This window comes from Ornithodoros turicata, chromosome 8 (assembly GCF_037126465.1).
Source record: "Ornithodoros turicata isolate Travis chromosome 8, ASM3712646v1, whole genome shotgun sequence".
Lineage (NCBI taxonomy): Eukaryota > Metazoa > Arthropoda > Arachnida > Ixodida > Argasidae > Ornithodoros > Ornithodoros turicata.
This window is the reverse complement of record NC_088208.1, coordinates 16,043,915-16,067,252: the sequence shown is the minus strand read 5'-3', so window position 1 is coordinate 16,067,252 and position 23,338 is coordinate 16,043,915. Positions and strand designations below refer to the sequence as shown.

The 23,338-nt window shown below is 48.0% G+C and overlaps 1 protein-coding gene across 3 annotated transcripts in view; it reads right to left on the bottom strand.

Annotated features, from left to right (window-relative positions):
• Positions 1 to 23,338, bottom strand: part of LOC135366533 (uncharacterized) — a 133,417-nt gene that overhangs the window by 53,265 nt on the left and 56,814 nt on the right. For 2 of the 3 annotated variants that reach the window (XM_064599262.1, XM_064599263.1), the window contains 4 exons: positions 21,457 to 21,678; positions 8,275 to 8,354; positions 5,208 to 5,283; positions 427 to 603 (listed from right to left, as the gene is read on the bottom strand). In XM_064599262.1, coding sequence (XP_064455332.1) covers positions 427 to 603; positions 5,208 to 5,283; positions 8,275 to 8,354; positions 21,457 to 21,678 — 555 coding nt within the window. The remainder of the gene's footprint in view (positions 1 to 426; positions 604 to 5,207; positions 5,284 to 8,274; positions 8,355 to 21,456; positions 21,679 to 23,338) is intronic. The other variant, XM_064599264.1, reaches the window with a different exon arrangement.

The window sequence follows — 23,338 nt, the reverse complement described above, 5'->3', positions numbered from 1 at the left end:
TGCATCTTACTGGCAAACTTAACAGTTTTATAGGAAGAAAACTGGGTGTTAAAAATGACTTCTGTGCTACAAGCCCTCGAGATACAAGATACGAGCTACAAGCTGTGCTACAAGCTGTGCTACAAGCCCTCGAACACACTGCCGAGCAAAGCGCTGACGTCAAAGAGCTCAGAGTTGCGTCCGTTCCTATTGGCAGCCGTAAGCACGTGACTTCTCGTGCGCTGCCTCATTGGCGGTTGCGACGGCTGTGACGTCAGAGTCGCATGCGTTTCGGTATTCGCGGCGCACGTTTTCTCCGTTTCTTTTGCACTCTTCGTTGTGAAACTTTCAATGCAGGTTTACATCGTTACAAAGAACCGTCCTTCACGTTTACTTGGGATCACCTGTGGTGGCCCGTCGCCACCCCTTTTAAGATAGGCGGCTTACCAAAATGGAACCTCCACAGTTCGGAGGAAGATCCTCTCAGGTCCTGGTACCCTCCATAGAGATGCATGGCACCGTTGTAGACGACGCTGGAGTGACCTCTGCGACCGCTTGGGGAGCTGCCGTCGCCTCCAGACCCGATACCACAGCGCGAAGACTGCTTGCGCCACACACTGGTTGCTGCAGAGGTACAGAATACAAGTATTCAGGGGAATGGCGGTCAGGTATTAGAGTGGAAACCATTTTTCCCCTTACAAACAAACAAACAAACAAACAAGCAATTAGAGTGGAAACGTGCACGTTTTCATGCTAACGCTATTGGGAACTGCTATGTCATCCACGTACTCGAAGCGGGGAGGTACCCGGGTTCGAATCCCGGTGCCGGCTGTGCTGTCTGGGGTTTTTCCTGGGTTTTCCTCTGACGCTTTCAGATATATGTCGGCACAGTTCCCCTAGAAGTCGGCCCAGGACGCACATTTCCCCAGGGCGTCAGTCGTGACGTTGCCCACATACGTGAGGCCGACAACGGCAAGCCCTTTCAACATCACCACCACCACCACCACCACCGAAGCGCAAATTTGATTTAAACAGAATGCATTTTCACAGAAGTTTTTTAACACGTGGCCTCCCCTCTGCTTGCTCGGAAGAACATTGAGAAAGACTTCATGTAGCGAGGTATGCTTGAACCAAGGAAATCTGATTTTCAAATCAAGGGCTTTCACTAGAGTGCAACGGAGAGGCAGCGGTGCGTGTGACACTCAGAAGGTTTGGAGTGTATTTGCTCTCTTGGAGGGGCTCCATTTAAAAGTGAGCGATGGCATACACAACTCCGGTTCAAACTACGTGTCAGTTATTCGCGCACTTCGGTTATCACAAAGCGCTAATGCGTTTAAGATGGTTAAAGGAGCAATGAGGTGACGTTTAACGTGGCTTGGAACGCTGTTTCATTCGTCAAGCTGTCCACCAGGAGTCACTGTGCAAGATATTTTCGCTCTGGGCTGTATCATAATTGCGCGATCAAATTTACAAAAGCAGAGGGAGAAAGCAGCCGCGGCCGGCCGACACGATCCCGATGTGACGTAGGGAGGTCCCCCTACCTTTTTTATTTGTTTCTTTCTCCTCAGCTCACGCGCCGGGCATACCTGCTTGAGCTGTGCCGCGTTACGTCACGAGTTACGTGTCCGGGGACCACGTTACGTCACCACGCTCCCTCTTTCTTCGATATGCTCTTTTCACGGGTGAAGGATTTCTAACAGATGTGCGAAACAGAAGCCCCCAGCGCGCTCTGTAGATCACCTGCAGTCGTCGTTCTTTCGTCGTTCTTTCGCAGAGGCTCGTTTTATTTGTTGCGGGACAAACCGCAGCGAAAAAAAAAAATATGAAGGGTGTCACATCCGAGGACAACAGAGAAAGTTACTGGACCAGTCAAGCCTAACAACGACACCAGTAATGATGACAGACTTAAATTTAATGTGATCCTAATGAGATGTCTAACATTGTGATTTTTAGGAAAGGAGACGCAAGCGCTTTGGGCCTCCAGAGAAGTATCGTCGTCGCAAGCCGCGCTTTGGGGCTTTAGGCGTGGGTGCTATTTTTCGAGAGAGAAAAAAAAACATTGTATTTATTTTGGAGAATAGCGGTTGGGTCCCAAAGGCGGATAGCGTCGTACACGCAGTCGGCGGAAATCCGCGTTAGCGGATTTCTGGAAAGCGGATTTCTGGTTAGCGGATTTCCAGAAAACGGCTTCAGTTGCCATTTTTATATTCGATATTTATTTGTGCTGGTCAGGGGGGGGGGGGGATTTATTGGCAAAAAACAAAAGAAAGGGGAATGATCAGCCATGCAGCCAGGGTGTTGTTTGTTACTCACGTAGATACTCCAAGGTAGACATAACTATACTTCATGACACTCATAATGGGATAAACCTCGGGAAACCAGTAAACATGCACGACCACGCGACCGTTCCTCAATGAAATACAACGGGTAGACCAACGGCGCAAGAACTCTACTTCACCTAGCACCATCCTCTAAGTGCACGTCTGTAAGTGCACCACAATATACTTGTTTAACGACCAGGTAAAAGAGAATATCACACGTAGGCTGCGACTCTGGGCGACGTGTTGAACGACAGGTGTCTCGTGAGCGTTATTTCACGAGTCCCTTATTTTCGTCAACGCAGCAATAAAAAAGAGGACAGAGGCATGATAAATATAATGCGTATACAACTGTGAATAGTAGAGGTGAGTGCGGATAAGCAAACTTGGACCCGCACCCGCACAGTACCCGGGCGTGTGTGACCCGCACGCGCAAGAATTTAATCTGGGTAAACCCGCACCCCCAGTGCTGTATGTATAACCGCACACCCGCATTGGGATCCGCGGGGGGAAGTATTCCTCGCCCACTTTAACGCTGTTGCTATTTTAAAATAATGGAAATTCTGAGTGTTGGCTACGTGTCTCGGACGGCTTCCATCGTATGCCAATAAAACTGCAATTCAACAGAGAGCCATATATGTCTGCATTAATAATCGAACTCGCACGCCAGCGCTTGCCTGCTGCAGTCTGGCACATGGATTTATACGGTCAAGGACATAGGGCACTGCTAAGCTCGCGTGTGACAGAGAAGGACCACTTAGTTGGCCATGGAGTGCGGGTAATGCGGGTACACCCACATTTTACCCGCTACCCGCAGCGATCGCGAATTCCTACGCGCAAATCGTGACGATGTGCGGGTAACCGCGGGTATACCCGCACCCGCGCTCATCTCTGGATACGAGTGCGCACAACATTGCGCTTGCGCAACACCGCAGCGTTGCAACATTGCGTTACGTGCACTTCAGCGCTTGCGTTCTCGATTCCCTGTTTCTCAAGCGCGCTATTCTAAAACGCTCTCATCACGGCATGCAATACTAATTGAACCTCTGTATGCAATAAGGGGATCAGAAAGCCCCAATCGGATTCGTCTGAACGTTTCGTAACGCGATCGCAGCTGGTATCTCTCGGATAATGCCTTTGAAAAAGCGTATCTGCTCTAAATGCACGTCCTGTTAGGATAGTTTTCGGGTGTTCGACAAAGCAGGAGAGGAACGAAATCCAGGAACGTGACTCTTTTTCAACACGAACACCGCCTGCACAGGGTTTTGGGGGTAGGACACAAAAATTCGAGTAGCTGTGCAGTGGGGCCTTTGGTACTCGCAGTCAAAATACAGCTTCGCACTGTGGGCAGGCTTTAACAGGATCCTTTCTCTGTGTTTGAGAGTTGAGTTGAGTTTGAGTTTGAATATAAAAAAAATAAGGGAGGAAATTGAATTCGACACCTGACGAATTCTGCATCTCCATCACTATGCCGTCTCATTCTTCAGTGCCCCACCCTCACCTCTGAGCCTCAACGCATTAACCTGATCTTTTTTGTTGTTTTGTTTAAGTCATCTATGTCTTTCATTTATCTCATCCTTCTTTCACCTCTTGTTGGTTTATTGGCTCTACACTTTACCCCAAGCAAAATTCGCTTTAGGCAAGTTTTCAGTTTACAGTTCTTTGGAGGGGAAGTGTGGAACTGTTTACCGGTGTCACTGAGAGAAAATGCTAAACTTAATTTCACGTGCGCGCTGCGGAACTTGGCTACTCGTCGTTTAAGTGTGTTCTTAGCAAGAGGGATGTCAAAAATTAAGTCCTTCCGCGACTGAGGACGCTCGGAACCAGCAGCCACGCAGAATCATATCTTTCGCTTTCGTGATTTCTTGAAAACGGGAGGCGTACGCCTTTTTGTGGCAATTTAAGTTGCCCCGGAAGCGGTGAAAACGGCATGCATAGAACACTGCGCGCCAACCACTACAACGAATGATAGAGTTATCGCTTCTGATTCGGAAAGAGAGCGGGGCGTACGCCTTTTTGTGGCAATAGGGACATACGAAAACTGCTACAAAAGTGGGTGGTGGTGGTGGTGGTGGTGGTGGTGGTGGTGGTGGTGGTGGTGCTTCTGAAAGAGCTTGCCATTGTCGGCCACACTGAGGTCACAAAACAGCTCCCACCCACCCCCACCCCACCCTGTCTTCCAATCACAAGCGAACACCCTATCATTCGTGGCAGTGGTTGGCGCACAGTGTTCTATGCGGTGAAGGTCTGTTTTGTTTGTTTTTTGTTTTTTTTTAGTGTAGACCGCAATTACCTCCGTTTTAGTCCTTGCCCCTGAAATTTACTCCCCAAAACTGACCATAGTTTCTAAACCTCGCATAAACTTGCAAGCACTTAGTCCCCGAAGGTACTAAAATTGCTGCCGTCTTTCCCGTAATAATATCTACTCCTTTTTAAGTGTGCAATAATACTCCAAGCACATTTCGTTGCAGAGATGTACCACCACATCATCATCCCATTTATGTGTGTGTCTGTGTACAGAAATGCCGCCAGCTGGCAGGTGCAAGGAGGACTGGTAGTGGAAGGAAGAGACATATTGTTTGGATACTACTCCCGCATACACCGCGTCAGTGCAGCGAAAGCACGCTTTACAGGAAACCGCAAGGGCCATGCAGGCATGCGCTTTGGCTCATTTGACTCCCTATTTGTAGAATGCATTCTGCGTCACAAGGGAAAGAGTAAGTATTCACGCGTTACTTCATCGTGAACGCCCACGCGTGGCAACCTCACCGACGCGGAACGAAAGCCACACACCCCAGCAACCCCCATATTCCGTTACTCGATACCACCATGCACGTACACGTATTCTAGGAAGATGTATTAAGTACTCTGTAATAACGTGAGACACGTGAAAGTGTTGTCCTTACTCACCTAAATCGAATATCCACAACGGCGTTTCCCCCGTTGAAGCGAATCCAATTTCGCCTCCAAATACATAGAGCTTACTCTGAAAAAAATAATAATAATAATAAAAATCGTGCGCAATGTTTTTCTTTTCTTTCTCTTTTTTTTTTTCATGCGCTCAACTTAAATACCGTTCCACACAACACTACGAAACAATTAGGTGAACGCGGAGATATTTCCATTTCAGTGATACAAAGTATGTGTTAAATGTAGTGAAAATACCGAGCATGATTAAGAACGCGGAGGGACAAGGACGACACATACACGGAGGCGTTCAACTAGTTCAATACACAACACTAGTCAGGAAAGTCCCGGGCAAACAAAGGCGGCCTCTAACGGTGACAGGTTGACTGACCTCTGACTCACGTTATTGGACGAACGGTGTATGAAGGTCGCTTCTACAATCTCGCGCCCAAGCCTACACTCTTAAAAATGAACTTCACCACATAGCACGCTCCTAGCCAACCATCATCCCGAATGACAACGTTCTTGCCCCTGATTTGTTGAAAACGGGAGGAGGAGCCTATTTTGTGACACTTATGCTGTTCATAATTGTCACAGAAAAGGCGTACGCCTCCCGTTTTCAACAAATCAGGGCAGATAACGATATCACTCGAGATGATGGTTGGCTAGGAGCGTGCTATGAGGTGAAGTTCGTTTTTAAGAGTGTAGAATGGTGGCTGAATGGTGGATTGTAGAAGCGACCTTCATACATCGTTCGTCCAATAACGTGAGTCAGAGGTCAGTCAACCTGTCACCGCCAGAGGTCGCCTGTGTTTGCCCGGGACTTTCCTGACTAGTGTTGTGTGTTGAACTAGTTGAATGCCTCCGTGTGTGTGTCGTCCTTGTCTCTCGGCGTTCTTAATCACGTTCAGTCCCAACCAACACGCTCTACACCTTCTCGCACTCCGTTGTGAAAATAGTCCTACACAAAAGTTGTTAACAACTAAACTTACACTGCTGCACAAAGAAACATCAACTAGAGAGAGGGACTCGGAAAACTTTAACCTGCGAAATGTTCATAGCAGTTATTGGCGATGAGCTATAAGATTTCACGGGGCTGACATATGGAAGCACTATGCCCGTAGACACGAGGTATGCGCGGCACATTACTTTAAACTGCTCTCTTAAACCCACTATCCCATACTCTGATTGGTTGAATGAAAGGAATTGCCTCAGGACGAGAGCCGCCGATATTTCGAAGAGGGACTGTTCTTCTTCTGGTCACCGTCCTCGTCATTGCCATGATATTTAAAGGCTTAGGTATGACGTGTTAAAGGTTCATGCGAATTGTGGGTCAACGGCCCGAGGGGAAGAAAGGGTCCGTTCAGGCTTTACCACCCTTTCTTCCCCCTGAGCTGTTGACCCACAACTCGCATGAACCTTTAACACGTCATACCCAACCCGTTAAATACCATGCCAATGATGAGGGCTGTGACCAGAAGAAGAACCGTCTCTCTTCGAAATTTCGGCGCATCTCGTCCTGAGGCAATGTCCTTCACAGTTCCTCCCCGGTTCGCTGAATTTCTACCTGTCTTTGATTGGTTGAGTTAGGTATTTCATAAATCTAGCTGCACGTTCTTTTGTTTTCTTCTTTTTGTATAGTGTGCTGTCATGTATGTACGCATCACGTTCATGTATGTATGTGTGTGTGTGTGCGCCTGCAGAAATGCCGCCAGCTGGCAGGTGCGAGAAGAACTACACTCGAAAACCAGAGCTTCACCGCATAGCACGCTGTGCGCCAACCACTGCCACGAATGATAGGATTATCGCTTCCGATTCGAGGAGAGGGGGCGTACGCCTTTTTGTGGCAATTTGGATATATAGTAATTGCCACAAAAAGGCATACCCCTCCCTCTCCCCTCGAATCAAAGGCGATAACCCTATCGTTCGCGGCAATGATTATCGAACTACGTGTTATGCGGCGAAGTTCTGCTTTTAGAGTGTAGTAGTGGAAGGAAGAGACACTGTTGGGATACTACTCCCGCGTACACCGCGCCACAGCAGTGAAAGCACGCTTTACAGGAGACCGCAAGGAATGGGCATGCGCTTTGGCTTGTTGGCTTTTGGTCATGTTGTGTTTTTGTTCGTTTATTGTTGTTGTCTTTTTCTTTTCTTTTCTTTTTTTTTTCACGTCGCATGATTTGTGTTTTTTTTTTTCGGTCGAATGCTTTGCACTTGTTCAATGGACAGTTAAACATACGCTGTACATTAATGTTATCTTCCTTTCCCCGCGACCAGTGACGAATGTCACACACGACGAACACGTCCGTGTCCGTCGTAGGGTTGCTACACTGCACGCAAACTAAACATTAGAGGCACTTGGGCCCGGTGTCACCGACGCCGATTAACACTTGAACCGAAATCAACGGTCCCATCACTTGAATTAAACGATTATTATCTATGCTTCACTAAAGGGACTTATTGTCACTAAAACATTCACCGCGTCTCCAACTAACGTTTGTAAAAAAGAAGAATGGAGTGTTAACTTCAAGTTTTCGCAACCCTTGATCTCCGTTCAAAGTTAACCGACGTTGGTGAAACCGTGCCTTAACTTCTTCTTACCACCTTCTTTCTTACCAAGTCTTAAATACTTTTGCTCGTACTGCTTTAATGTTAGGTTAGGAAAAATTGACTTTACTACCGGCTCAAAAAAGAAGAAGAAAAAAAGAAAGATGTCGGTCATTCAACCTAACCAAGACCCATTCCGGTGAAGACCATTCGGTTAAAATGTCACGCATCGCTTTTCAGATTTCCAATATATCACATTCTCTTCGTCACTTCTTTAGACAGCGTATGGGGAGATGTCATTTCGGGGTGAACTAATTTCGCCAGGGACGAGTTATTTCTTGTTCTTTTTTTTTTTTTCTTTTCACGCGACTCTGTCAAAGCGACTTGTCAAATTAGAAGGTAAAAGGACAGCTGCTTCGCCTTGAATTTTTTAACTCCTTGAAACTCATTTACAATTCATGGGAGTGGGTAGGAAGGAAGAAAACTCGCGTCCCCTAAGGGCTGGAACAAGTTCAAAATGTACCTTCCAAGACACGATGGTGTGTTCCTGAAGACAGGGTGGTTTGCAGCCTTTGCTTCGAACTTCTTCCCACCGGTTGGACACTGAAATCAGTCAATCGATTAATACTTTTATTCGTAGATTGATTTCGAACGCTGGAGTACAAAAGTGACTGCGGGACACAGTCAGAGATGATATAATGTGATTACTCTGTGATTCCAACAATGCGACAGGAAGAACGAAAAAAGTGCTCGTAAGTAAAAAAAACGTGGCCGTCATCTCGAAATAACAAATAATGAAGCGTGAAAAAAAGGACAGAACATTGCCGGTTAACTTCAGTGGCCTTCTTGCTAGACAGGTTCCAAATACACCATAGAAGAAATTTTGTCCAAAAAAAAAAGAGTTAAGCGTTCGTCAAGTAGCCTGACTGGATGTTGCGTAAGCCAGTCGGAGAAGAGTCGCTGATCCCAGATCCCGTTCACGCGATTGGACCATTTCTGGGTACGCGTATGCGCATGCCCAGTCACTTTTCCCTGGGTTTTCCTCAGACGCTTTCAGACATATGTCGGCACAGTTCCCTTGGAAGTCGGCCCAGGACGCACATTCCCCCAGGGCGTGAGTCGTGACGTTGCCCACATACGTGAGGCCGACAACGGCAAGCCCTATCACCACCACCACCACCACCACCACCCAGCCACTTCCCGCTCCCCCGCCAGCTCCCGTGGCTCAGTGGTTAGCGTGCTAGCCATGTCACGTTGAGACTGGGAGGTACCCGGGTTCGAATCCCGGTGCCGGCTGTGCTGTCTGGGGTTTTTCCTGGGTTTTCCTCAGACGCTTTCAGACATATGTCGGCACAGTTCCCTTAGAAGTCGGCCCAGGACGCACATTCCCCCAGGGCGTGAGTCGTGACGTTGCCCACATACGTGAGGCCGACAACGGCTAGCCCTATCACCACCACCACCACCACCACCAGCCACTTCTGGCGGCCGCCGCCATGTTTGTTGACATGAAAAATGCTGTAGGCTGTGATGCGAGTTGGCGAAGCTTTTTCTCGCAATGCTTGTAATGTGTCAACTGCCGAAACATGCAAGGCGTAAATGTTGGTGTATGGTTCTTCCGCTATCCATCGTAAAAGCATCACCGAAAGAAGCGGAAGCTTTGCATTTTCGCCGTTGGGCGCATGAAGAAAGATGATTCCGTGTGGATGCCGACGAAGAGCTCACATGCCACGTTCTTTGTCCCCAAGATCTTTATCTTTGCCAGTGTTGGTGGCGCATGCGTTTTGAAGCTCCTCCAATGCGTGTAATGTGTTGCGTCGAACTGTACGAGCGTCGCCATGATAGTTGGCATGAAAACATGACGCGTTATGAATATGCCTTAACAAGTTTTCGTGTGGTTTTTTGTGGGTGTATCACGTGTTGTGTGCTTCCACTGGCGCAGGCTATACCATTCAAAACAAATGTTATCCTGCTACGTCCTCAAAAAATGCCAGCCACGCCCGCGTTGTGTTAATTTGCCATCGCTGCTTCGTCGTCTTCTTATCATGTCGTCTCTCGCCGCCAGGAGCGACGCGTACACAGAAATGGTCCAATATGGTTGTGAATTTATCGACCATTTCAGTTCCAGTGCGTTTCTTATTAAAATAGCTTTAGTAACACGAATTACACGTTGTTACTTTTAAGTGGGCCATTAAGTCAAAAAAGTAATCAAAGGAGCCAAATACTATTAACGTCCAATCGGCATTCACTCTAGGGAAAAATAAATTGGGGGCAAACACAGCTTCTACTCCGCAATTGGTCGCAATTCGATTCCCTTGAACCTGAAATTTGCCACCAGCACTGTCCCAAGCAGCAAAATGCACTGGAAGTTTAGTGCAATAGGGGTGGGCGTGTAGGTGAAAGGCCCTGAACAGATTCGTGAAACTACTGAACATCGATAAGACACATACCGTCCACCCCTATTGCACTCGACGATCAGTACATTGTGCTGCTTGGGGTAAAGATTCATAAGCTTCCCATGAAGTTTATTCCGAAAAGGGATTGGTGTGTAGCAATGTATCTATACAATCCCCACAATTACTAAATCCCCACAAGTACCAAAAAAGTACCCAAAAGCACTAAAATTACTTATTTTCTTCTCACTGCGTTGAAAAGCACGCTTTGATTTTTTTTTTGTAATTATTATCGCGTACGCACTCAGATCATCAGTCCGTGTACGCACTCAATATCAGAGTTTCCTACTAGTGAGTCGTTTGCCCGTCTGCGTACCGATAATAAGCGATAACAGTCTCTTTCTCTCAGGACACCATAGACAGTACAAAACGAGATAACATTTACTGTACGTATCGCAATAAAGAACGAAACGCGCAGGCAGCACAAACTGAGGTATTGAAAACAGATTATGTCTCAGCGTCTAAGCCTGCGATACCACATCAAAACGCTTTCAATTTTCTTTTTCCATTTCTCCCTAATATTTCCCTGTAATGTCGGGCTTTTTTTTTTTCCTTTTTTCTTAATTTCGCAGTCCCATTTCGAACGTAATTCCGAGCAAATTCGAACGACCGGCTCCCTTCCATTCGCCTTATCTGTGGCAATCCATCGCTAACACGGGTAATTTTTCATTTTAATCCCTTTGTGCATTACGCTTACTGTGAGCACCGAGAGACGAGCTCAGGGCATTAGTACAATGTGAGAATGATTATGCAAGATATACGATCGGTAGAAGTAACGGTAGAAGACCGTGGTAGAAGTCTGAGCCTGACGGCATGCTGTTCTCGGCGATTACTCAACGCTGGTGGTGGAGCACTGTCTAGCCTATACACGTAAAGTCCTGAACGTGATGTGACGATGGTACACAGGGGTGACATAAACCCGTGATTTTTGAAACTACCCTCAAGCGGGTGTTTTGGCAAAACTGCCATCTTGTCCTGGTCGCACGTCATTGAAAATGTCATTTTGAGGTCATGTGACTTTGTTTCCATGTTTTTTAGCCGCTTACCGACATATTTCGGTCGTCATAACACAAAGAGATGAACGTATTTTTCCAGCGTAAACTATGCAGTGCTTCTTCCGCAACATGGTAGCCCATTCCTCCTTAGTTTAAATGAATCGCATCGGGTCAGTGAGTCTTAACGCGCGGTCGTCGTCACATCTTTGGAAGTCGTCAACGGTACGAGGCCTTATATGCAATACTGCGCATTGTACCGCGAGATTATCCGATAAAAAATATCACCGTGATCGAAAGACATCTAAAATTTCACGCAGAAACAACAATTGCATTGTTGTCGGTTTCGCCGCCGATCACAGGCGCCCCCATCTTTAAGGTCACATGCGCCTTGACGTTTGCCGTGACTTGCGACAAGGACCTGTCCAGGATGCATTGCGTTCGCCCAGCAGGCTTTCGTCTATGGAGCAAGACATTGGATGCCACCCCTATGTGCTGGTAAATGTCAAAGTGATTCAGCCTTGTAGCGCAAAATTATAATGCGAAATTTATTAACCCAGTAGTCAAAACAATCAAAAGAGCAGCGTTGCGAAAAGTAGTCGGGGAATTGAACGTACGACTTCATTACGTTATGTTTCAAAGATTTTCGGTGACAACTCAGTCTGGGAAAGAGGTATATCTTCTTCTGTATAACAGTCGTGCCTCGTTAATACAGACACTTTCATCCCCGACCAAAATCGTCCATATGGCGAAGCGTCCATATTATCTAATACCAAAGAAATAACAAAAACAGTGATGATGGTTTATTGAAAAAAATCCCGAATTACTGCCTGCTTGCAGGCATTCGCTCCGAGATCGAGCAGTGTCGTCGCGCTGCGGAGAATCGATGAACTACCGTTGTGTGGACGCGTCGTCTGCTTTTACACGTTTATTCAGCGTTTACAGCAGTAGGTGGAGCATTGGAGAAGCGGAGAGTATCGTACCAGTGATCTTCCGGTGAATATATACTAGAATCACGGAAAAGAACTATCAATTCCGAACATCGGCCCACGTGTTATCCACACTAGAAGGGTGACAGTTTCGCCCCCTATAGGTCAATCTCGCAGCGAATACTTGGTTGCACCTGATTTCAGCTTAGCAAAACGTCGGCAACACGTAGAGCCTGCTGCCCGTCGCCATTTTCACTTAAAGAAGTTAAGAGCCGTTTGTAGTCCCGCTTGAGCCATAGCGGATGTGGTCACTGGCTTAACGTCGCTGAAGTCGTGGACGCCAGCGCCTGACAACTTGCCTTTACAACTGTCCCGCCTCTGTTCGCGTAAGCTGCCGAGCGACTGCACTGTCACTCTTAGAAATGAACTTTACCGCACAGCACGCTCCTAACCAACCACGATATCGAATGATAGCGTAATCTGCCGTGGTTTGTTGAAAAAGGGAGGCGTATGCCTTTTTTGTGACACTTATGCTGAACATAATTGTCACAGAAAGGGCGTACGCCTCCCGTTTTCAACAAATCAGGGCAGATAACGATATCATTCGAGATGATGGTTGGCTAGGAGCGTGCTATGCGGTGAAGTTCATTTTTAAGAGTATACTTTCAAAAGTTCTCCTGTAGAGTATGAGGAGAGACTTGGCCTTTATACCGATAACGTGCACATTAAAAAATTAACTTCACCGCATAGCACGCTCTTAACCAACCATTATCTCGAATGATATTGTTATTTGCCCTGATCTGTTGAAAACTGGAGGCGTACGCCTTTTTTGTGTCAATTATGAACAGCATAAGTGTCACAAAAAAGGCGTTATATTCGTAGGCGAACGTATATACTCGTCACAGAAGGGCTCTCACTCTGTAAACCAGGAGTTATATGCAGCTGCATCATTCTGCGCAATTTTTGGCCCTGTGCGTGTTTTTGGCCAAAGTTCTGTTTCACCCATCAATCCCTCCTCCTCTTTTAGATGAGTCAGCATCCATCGCCTCTTTGCCCCACGTGCCAAGTAGCAGCTGACGTGCCACGCATACTCCTTGACTGCCAGCGGTACGAAGATCACCGGTCGAGTCTCCGGCGCCGCCTTGCTCATCTAGTATAGGCTACCGAGAGCTTTCCCTCGCGGTGCTACTTGGTCCTGCTCAGCACGCTGAAGTCACGTCCGCGCTGACACGATTCCTTCGGGAATCTCAACTCCTGGGCATGCTCTGATACGTCCTATGCGCATCGATTAGAGAAGGAGATGTTTATTCTGTATTTTTTCGTAATTTTCTGCGTCTCAGTTGCTTGTATCCTCTTTTGTTTGCTTGATAGCTTTTTGGGAATAGCAAGCCTACACCGTTGCTAACCTTTCCCTTCTCCTTTTCTTTTACTTCGCATTAAACATATCCCCCCCCCCACACACACACACACACATCCATCCCTCAAGCACCAGCCTAAGGTCAAGAGCTCCGTTTACATGAATACGGCACAACCATATGGTATCCAGTTGTCAAATCGAATCTATGTAAACGGATCAATTCGCTAGGAGAGCGTATCATACTCAATCCGCTAAACACAGAAGGATCGAGACGGTGGATGCCCGTTCAGATTGTGCATGTAAACAGACGATGCGCATCGAGGGAAGAAGAGGGGATTATGGGAAGGGGCGTTCGGCTGCGGGCTAGTGGCGTCGTCTGCTACTCCTAGTCGGGATGACAAACTGGTGATATTAGGGAGTTCTCGGCCACGACTCCGTTTTGGATTTTTGGATTTGTTTTAGTCTACACTCTTAAAACAAAGCTTCACCACATAGCACGCTGAAGGCCAACCATTGTACAGAGTGATGCCTCCATCACTCTCGATTTGTGGAAAGCGCGGTGCGTACGCTTTTTTTGTGACAATTAGCATTTCTGTATCGGTGTCACAGAAAGGCGTACGCCTCTCGTTTTCAACAAGTCAGGGGAGAGAACGATGCCATTCGGGATGATGGTTGGCTATAGGAGCGTGCTATGTGGTGAAGTTCATTTTTAAGAGAGTACACTGACAGAAGCAGCGGGGCTTGCAGCCGTACACTCTTAAAAATGAACTTCACCGCATAGCACGCTCCTGGCCAACCATCATCTCGAATGATATCGTTATCTGCCGTGATTTGTTGAAAACGGAAGGCGTACGCCTTTTCTGTGACACTTATGCTGTTCATAATTGTCACAGAGAAGGCGTACGCCTCCCGTTTTCAACAAATCAGGGCAAATAACGATATCATTCGAGATAATGGTTGGCTAGGAGCGTGCTATGCGGTGAAGTTCATTTCTCAGAGTGTAGATGCTACGTTTTCGGCGTTCTGACGTGCGGCGCGAAGGTAGCGGCGATACCGGAAACGGCAGCATTTGCGGAAGTGCGCCTCTAACTTTCCGATATGACACAGCGGTGCGCCGTTTCCGGTCTGGACTCGGTGTGCATCCATGCAAACGGTGTTGTATCGTCTTCTCTCAGGTTCCGACTCGATTCGATACGCTTGCGTCGTATTCATGCAAACGCGGCTAAGATGTTAGGATCAGACCGGGATAAGACATTACGATAGCGGGGGGTTATGTTAAGAAACAATCCTCGAAGCTCGTTTCATCGCGTACAGCGCCGCTACATTATACTACCGCAATATATCTGGATCACGCGAGGGATCCGAAATTTACGGGCGTACAAAGTTATCGACTCCATTCTGCAATACCGCTGGTTACGTTCGGCAGTGACGTCATGTTCTAATTTCCGCTTCAGAACTGCGGGATACTTCCCTTGGGAGTGGGAGGCACCACCCAATATCAACGATGCTTCTCTGAATGTACCCGAGAGCCCTTTGCTGACCTAGCCAGGTCCACCAAGCTCACCTCGGAAAAGCGTGCAACGAAGAAGGCCGCCACTAGATACCCCACTGTTGCCGTTCCGGATTACTTCAGCGCGCTAAGTTTAGCGGCAAAATGTTTTTGTTGTTTCTGCGAATGAATCTAGTCTTTATATGTCCAAATAAAACGCGTATAACAACTTTCTTTGTCGTGTTTCACTTTTTGGTCCCGTTTTTAAACGTGTTGAGCGATCGGAAGGATCTAGTGCACGGCTGCGTGCATCACATAGCGTACCTGTCGTACCAGGCGCCGCAGGCGCTGCAGTCGTCCATTTCTCCTTCGGTGGCTTGGCCTGGATTGGATTGTGCTTCAACTGGATCTTTAGCGCGCTGCAATCCACGCAAGCCAACGTCTGGTAACAATGGGGTATCTAAGGGCGGCCTCCGGCATTGCACGCATCGGGATAGGAACAAATACATGGGAAAATGGCGACTTTGGGGGACCTGGACCTAGCAGACAGTCTTGGTGCTTTAGCAGACGACAAGACCCGCATGCCAGATGGCGCCTCGGGCGCCTGCTGCACCCGGGATGCGGGCGAATATTATGCCGCGCACATATTTAAACAGAAAATGGAGGGCGTCAATAAGGAAATCAGTTCGAACTTTGGTAAGACTTTTGTGTATTCCGTCCTTACCTTCATCGCGTTTCTTTAAAGGGTCGGTCGCCTTCATAGCCATCGATTCCTAAACTATGGCAACATTTTATTCCTCGCTGATCACTGACGATGATACGGAAAATCTCACGCGAAGTTTTGTGCAGCTTGATTAAATACATCGCAAGAGCAGACGCCAGATAGTTACGAGCATGGCGGAAGTCTCTCCCTGGAAATATATCAGAAAATGTCACAACAAAATCGACCAATGACGGAACTCCCTTGACGACCCTAATGAGAGAAGCAGACGAACTTGAAAAAAAGGCAATCGCCTGCGCGCTGCCTTCTGACGCCCAGCCTTCTTCTGCCCTGCGTCGGCATTCGGTGCCGCTGTCCGGCGACTGAAGGTGTCGGTCCCATCAACTGCGTCTACTTCGTCTTACACCCCACCAATGTGGTCGATGGTCACACCCACCGTGTACACACATATCCCTGGCATCACGAGCAAAAACGACCATCCCCCGCCTGTCCTGCGGTACCTCGTGCTGGAGCACCTGGACGCCCTACACAGCCAGCGACTGCAGATATATACCGACGGCTCGGTCTCCGCGGGCGTCTCCACAGCAGCACTGTTCCTCCCTTCCGAAAACATCGAACAAGCCTTCAAGCTTCCCCACGAAACGTCGCCCACCGAAGCGGAGCTTGTAGCCATTCACGAAGCACTGAAGCTTGTATCCGCTCGTCCACCTGGAAGCTGGACAGTCCTCACAGACAGCAAGTCGGCGCTGGAGGCACTGTCTTCGCCTCGCTCGCAAGTGGTTTCTGACATCCGCTCACTGATCCTGGTTGTGCACAACCTCCTCGTCACCTCCGGCCACTCCGTGTGGTTTCAGTGGGTGCCAAGCCACATTGGCTTGCCGGGAAACACACGTGCCGACACAGCAGCGAAGCGCGCTCATGGCGCAGCTGAGTGCAACACTGTCATCCCGTTATCACCATCCGTCTGCCGCATACACATCCGCCGGCGCGTTTCCTTCGACACCCACCTCTTCATGGAAAACACTGTCGCAGCCAACACCTTCCTCCACCGCACTGACCCGGAGATGGCCTTCAGTGTGTCGCTACGGCTGTCTCGAAAGGAAGAGTCGGCTCTGCATCGTCTTCGCCTGAATGTCGCCCGTACTCCATCGTTCCTGTTCAAGATCAAGCAGCGTCCCTCTTCGGCGTGCCCCTCCTGCTCCACCGACGCCGACACCCATCATTTACTCATGACCTGCCCAAGATATGCCGCTCCTCGGACCGCACTCACGCACCGTCTATCTGCCCTGGGGCACAGAGACCTGTCTTTGGCCACCCTACTGGGCCCCGTAGGGCAGAAGCAATGGGCTGTTACCAGAGCGCTCATATGCTTCCTGGGTGACACTGGGCTCCTGGACTGCCTCTGAGCGGTCGTGTACTCATGCCCCTCTGCTGCCCATGTGCCGCTTGCGTCTTTCTCCCTTTCTGTTTTTTTTTCCTTTTCTTTCTTTTCTTTTTACAAGGAATAGCAAGTCGGCTCCTGCCTGGCTGACCTTTCCTTTTTACCTGCCTCTTTTTTTTTCGCAATAAACATATTCCCCCCCCCCTTCTGACGTCACCGTGATGTTTCTTGCGCTGGAGCTTCCTCAACTGCGGAGACAATGCTAATTTGCAAAACTCATTTGTTTAACATCTAGGTGCTTCTCGGAACAAAAAAAAAAAAAGCCAAATATACTGTCGAGCGATGTGAAGGTACTTTTTTTCACACGTTCATTTCGGAAGCGACTACTATCTTACTATAATCAACACGCTTTCCTAGACGTATCTTTAGTAAACTTAGGCCGGTTTCACGACGCGAGTTAACACTTGACCGAGGTCAGACTTTTCTAATCTTGGTGTTAATCGTCAACCCTGTTTCACCACCTCGAGATAGCGCGATTTCCGGTCAATCGGGATCACACGGAGCCGTTGGTAACACGGGGTTGGCGCTCAACACCACGTTTAGGAAAGCCTAATTTCGGTTCAAGTGTTAACTGGCATTGGTGGAACCGGGTCTCAAGTTCGTAAAGAAATTGAAAGTGAAGTTACAAGGCGACAAAAAGCAGACGCCATTCCTTCTTCCACGATAAGAATGGGCGAAAGTTGTATCTTTCTTTTTATGCGAAAGTAGATAATCGCGGTAAATGAAGAGCGAGAAAGGGGGTCGGAGAGGAAAAAAAACGACGTCTCTAATTAAAAAAAAAAAGAAACCTTGTAAGAACAAAACGAGTAACGGCCAAATGAAATCCGAAAAGAAAACAGAAAGCTGCAGAAGGACAGACAAAATATCAATACAAGTCAGCAATGGCGCGTCTGAGAGAACTGTCAGGGGAAAAAAGGAAAAGCAGACGATCGGGCACCCGCGGGCAGCAGGAGAGAGGACAGTCGCCATGGCAACCGGGGAGGCAGAGGTTGCCATGGCGACACGGGACGCTCAAGAAAAAACGTCTTGAGGTATAACGTCGGGAATGATACTCAGACGCGCAACGCCCCTTCGTGAAACAGTGATTGCGCGCTGTAGTTTAGCCGAGTAAACGGTTTCTTTGCCTCGAGGCGTGCCGGGAGGGCTCAATCGGTAACGACCCCTCTTGATATGTTTAGCCGGGAGTAGTACTTGCAGACGGGCGCGGTTGTTTACACGTGTTCCTTAAATGGGATAGGACGGACTATAGGATGACCACACGCTAGAAGGTCGTTTGTCCACGCAGTGGATCTAAAGATGCCCGCGCTATTAAAGACGCTGAGTGCGAACGTCGCTAAAAGAGGATGCGTCTGATCTCTTAAGAGACGTGTTCCTTCTCTGTTTCATGTTTTTCTTTTTCTTTTCTTTTTTTTTTCAGAAAGACGTCTCAGTGCACACCTTGAGAGATGTTAGACTGCGGAAGCGCATATGCAAGACTTTTGGCGGAGGAGGCGGATAGCGCTTTGCTATAGTAAAAAAAAAAATCTAGTCCGTCAGCTACATACGCCGTTGGAGATAAGGAGACACAATAGTGCGCCCGGAGAAGTACTGCAGCGCCACCGTGTGCTATACCGTGTGCTATCAGTGGGGGAGCGCACTTTCTGCCGCAGCGTAGTGTCATGCGGTTTGGGGGGGGGGGGGGTATGTTTAATAGAGGAATGTAAATGAGGAAATGTCAGCCAGGCTCATGCCGGTTTGCTATTCCACCAGAATTTTTTTTTTATGAAAAAGTCTTGCGGCCAGTCGAAGTAGCTAATATGGAAGCAGAGTGAGTATGATGGATTACACTAAATCGCGCAGGAGAGAGCGTGACCTCTCTGTGTCCATGCAGCCATCCTATCTACGGCGCAGTAATATTTTCAGAGATGATGGACTAGATTTCTTTGCCTTCTAAAGTTGAACACTATAGGCTGCGAGAATATAATTCAATATCCAAGCGAACAATTCTGTATTGACCTCAGATGACGTTTTCTATGACGTGCGACCAGGACAAGATGGCAGTTTTGCCAAAAGCACCCGCTTGGGTGTGGTTACAACAGTGGCGGGTTCGTGTCACCCCTGTGACTCCCAAATCATCTCCACCGCACCAAAGCACTAGAGTCACTAAATGGGAGCAGAGTAGTGACACTGTGCCGCCCGCCATCTTGAGCCATGCGCGGCGGCGGCGCCTAGCAATGGGACGCCAATCTCCCCCTTCTCCGATGGAGAACAACGCGCGATCCAGCCAGCTCGTAGAGCCAATCAACATAGAGGCGAGTTCTTGGAAGGATAAACCACGTGACACGTTCGGCCCAATCGCGGACACCGAATGACCGCTCTGGCGCGGAAAAGGGAATATGATACTCTGTACCCCTATTTAGCGACTCTACAGAGCGAGTGGCCCCATGACGTGGAATGGGTTGTACCTTCCTCTAACGCACCACTTCGACACGCCTCTCTTTAGGCTATAAGACGATCAACGAACAGAATGCACACGGCAAGGAAAAGAATGCACGATGACGTAGAGCCACTCAGTGTTGCTCACAAAGTACTTCGTTCTACGCGGATCAAGTTTTAGAGAGTTTCAGAGCAAGTTTCAAAAATCGTTCTCCTTCTTTGTTACCGACTGAGATGTCTCTAACTGTGTTCTGATCATGCCAATGATTGCAGAAATAACACAAGCTTGAAATCGATCTCGTTGGGATGTCTTTCTTAACGAAATCCGAGTAAATGCAACTCTCGAAATCCTTATCTTAGCAACTGTATGGTCCAACCACGGGCGGATCCAGGAGAGAGAAAAAAAGGGGGGGGGGGGGGGGGTCCGGACATCCTGACCCCCTACAATTTACGTCGTTAACAATGTTTCAATTGAGGTACACTCTTATAAATGAACTTCACAACATAACACGCTCCTAGCCAACCATCATCCCGAATGACAACGTCCTCGCCCTAGATTTGTTGAAAACGGGAGGCGGAGCCTATTTTGTGACTATTACACACGGCACAGAATAGGGTCCGCCTCCCGTTTTCAACAAATCAGGGGCGAGAACGTTGCCATTCGGGATGATGGTTGGCTAGGAGCGTGCTATGTGGTGAAGTGTGGTGTGTGTAGTGTAGTAGGATGTTGTCCGAGGCAGGACCCCCCCCCCCCCCCCTCCGGGTCCAACCTCAATTACATCACATGGGCGTTACACTTAATGCTATTCGATCGTGAGCAAACTTTAATTGCGTCGGTCCTAACACATCCGTTCTCACACTATATAGAAAGCCGCTTATACGAATGCTAGTGCTTTCTCGGTACGATATATTCCTAAGTACGTCGCAACGACGCTTGGAAACTGATGCGTGGAAACATATGGCAATACGTGTGTAGCATAATTTCTTGGTTACATTTTACAGCTACTGGTGTTAAGGTAATAGCTAGCAATTAAATTTACGAGTTACTTTCCTCAAAAAGTAGCTCGTAACTATAACCACTCGCTAAAAAAACAAAAAAGCTAGCTACTTGTACAGGTCGCTCGTAACTTAATCATTACCTGAGACTGCTCTGCACAGTTAGGGAGTGACTTTTTCGGCTTAAATGCCTTTCTCAGATTCGGGGGGTAAAAATCGGGCGCTATTTTTAAATCTGTAATTCGGAGAGAAATCGGGCGATAATTGTGCTTCGGGTGTTACCGGATGATTTTGTTTCTCCTCTTGTCTATTAAGACCTTTCCTAATCTCTCTCTCTCTCTTTTTTTTTTATTTTTATTTTTATTTTTTTATTTGCGGGATCATGACCTTCCAGCGGCAATCCCCGAAGGCATATAGACAGTGTTGATACACATGCGTGAACTGCTGGGAACGTAAGTGACCCATTCTTACATGTGTTAGACGTGCACTGTTAAAAAGGAACTTCACCGCATAGCACGCTCCTAGCCAACCATTATCCCGAATGATATCGTTATCTGCCCTGATTTGTTGAAAACACGGGGCGTACGCCTTTTCTGTGACAATTATGAACAGCATAAGTGTCACACAAATGGCGTACGCCCCCCGTTTTCAACAAATTAGGGCAGATAACGATATCATTCGAGATAATGGTTGGCTAGGAGCGTGCTATGAGGTGAAGTTCATTTTTAAGAGTGTGGCGACCTTTGTTCGTCTTCAGTGGAAACGTCGCTCGAGGATTTCATAGTGACTGGAATTCGGGGAGAAATCTGGTTTAAACCGAATTGGTCGGAGGTCAGTTCGGGGGGGGGCAATAACCGGGCGGAATCGGGTTTAACCCGAAGAAGCCACTCCCTATGCATATAGTTTATGTCTCACCTGGATCGAACCTCCACAGGTCCTTGAGGGGCAAGTTGGCCGACCTCCCGCCCAAGAGGTAGAAGAACCCGTCTTGAGCCACGCACATCGCATGTTTCGACCTGGAACTGGGCGCTCGGTGTTCCGGGGTGTGAGGCTCCGCGCCCTCGTCTTGGGCAGGGGGGTCCACACCCACTTGTACTACCGTCCACATGCTCACCACTGGGGTACACTCCACACCTTCTGGAAAGGACAACAATGAGAAATCAATGGACGCACTTGACGCGGGTATCTTCGAGGCGTGCACTCTAAAAAATGAACTTCACCGCATAGCACGCTCTTAGCCAACCATAATCTCGAGTGATATCGTTATCTGCCCTGATTTGTTGAAAACGGGAGGTGTACGCCTTTTTTGTGACACTTATGCTGTTCATAATTGTCACAAAAAAGGCGTACGCCTCCCGTTTAAAACAAATCAGGGCAGATAACGATATCCTTCCAGATTATGGTTGGCTAGGAGCGTGCTATGCGGTGAAGTTCACTTCTAAGAGTGTGTCAGTACCAGGAAGCATGCTTTCGTTTTCGGGGCAAGGGCAGTACTATTTTTGAAGCGTGACGTCGGCAAGCATTGCGCTTGTCTCATCCTACACTCTTAAAAATGAACTTCACCGCATAGCACGCTCCTAGCCAACCATAATCTCGAATGATATCGTTATCTGCCCTGATTTGTTGAAAACGGTAGGCGTACGCCTTTTTTGTGACAATTATGAACAGCATAATGTTAGCGCTGCGCAGGTATGAGTAGACAGAGACCACAGCAAGAGTCGAACAAGGAACGACTTTACTCGTGAAGGAAAAGGGAAAAAGTAAAGGAACAGCGTGTTACGCGAGACACGCAGTGTGCGCAAGATGAAAGTGAACAAACACGTGAGCATACGTCAGACGAACACGAAAACGAAACTAGACAACACATTGTGTAAATATATCTAACACCCTCCCTCAATGTGTCGTCGCAAAAACCTTTGTCGATGGTATCGGAGTCTGATGTTTATGAAGACCCAGACTCTCACAATGCCGGCGTGTCCTGTTCCCATTCAGAGCCTTGGTCATGATGTCCGCGTAATTTTCCGATGTTCTGATGTACTGGAGTTTCAATTGTCCGGTCTCGATCTTCTCACGGAGAAAGAAGTGTCGCAACTCTATATGCTTGTTGCGTTCGGATACCACTTGATTATTTCCGACCGCAATTGCACCCTGATTGTCAACGAAGAGGGTATGTGGCTCACCGATGAATTCACTCGCTCCCACTTCCTTCGTAAAATGTTGCAACCACAAGACCTCTTTAGTTGCGTGGCACATTGCGATATACTCCGCTTCGACTGTTGAGAGTGCGGTTGCTACTCCAGGATACCGCTGCACCTGCTAGCGTAAAAACGTAGCCACTGAAAGAACGTCTGTCAACACAATCAGTCGCCCAGTCTGCGTCGCAGAAGGCTTGAATTTGCTTCCCAGTCTTTGAAAACGTTAACGCAACGTCTTTCGTTTGTTTGAGATAGCGTAGCATGTGCTTCAATCCGCTCCAATGCTGTTCGGTAGGCTTCACATTAAACTGACTCATATATGATGCCGCGAATGCCAAGTCAGGTCTCGTTCCTCCAGCTAAATAAAGTAGCCCTCCAATCGCTTGACGGTACTGGTGAGACAATGCATTCGCTGCCTCGTCGTCATCACACGCTTTCTTGTACTTCATTCCTGGATCTAGTGGTGACGAAGCTCCCCTCGCATCTTTCATGCCAAAGGTTTCCACGAGCTCCTCAGCATACTTCGTTTGGTCCAGGATCAGGCTTCCGTCTTCATTTCTTCTGATTCTCATAGATAGTATGTGGCTCGCTTCACCAAGGTC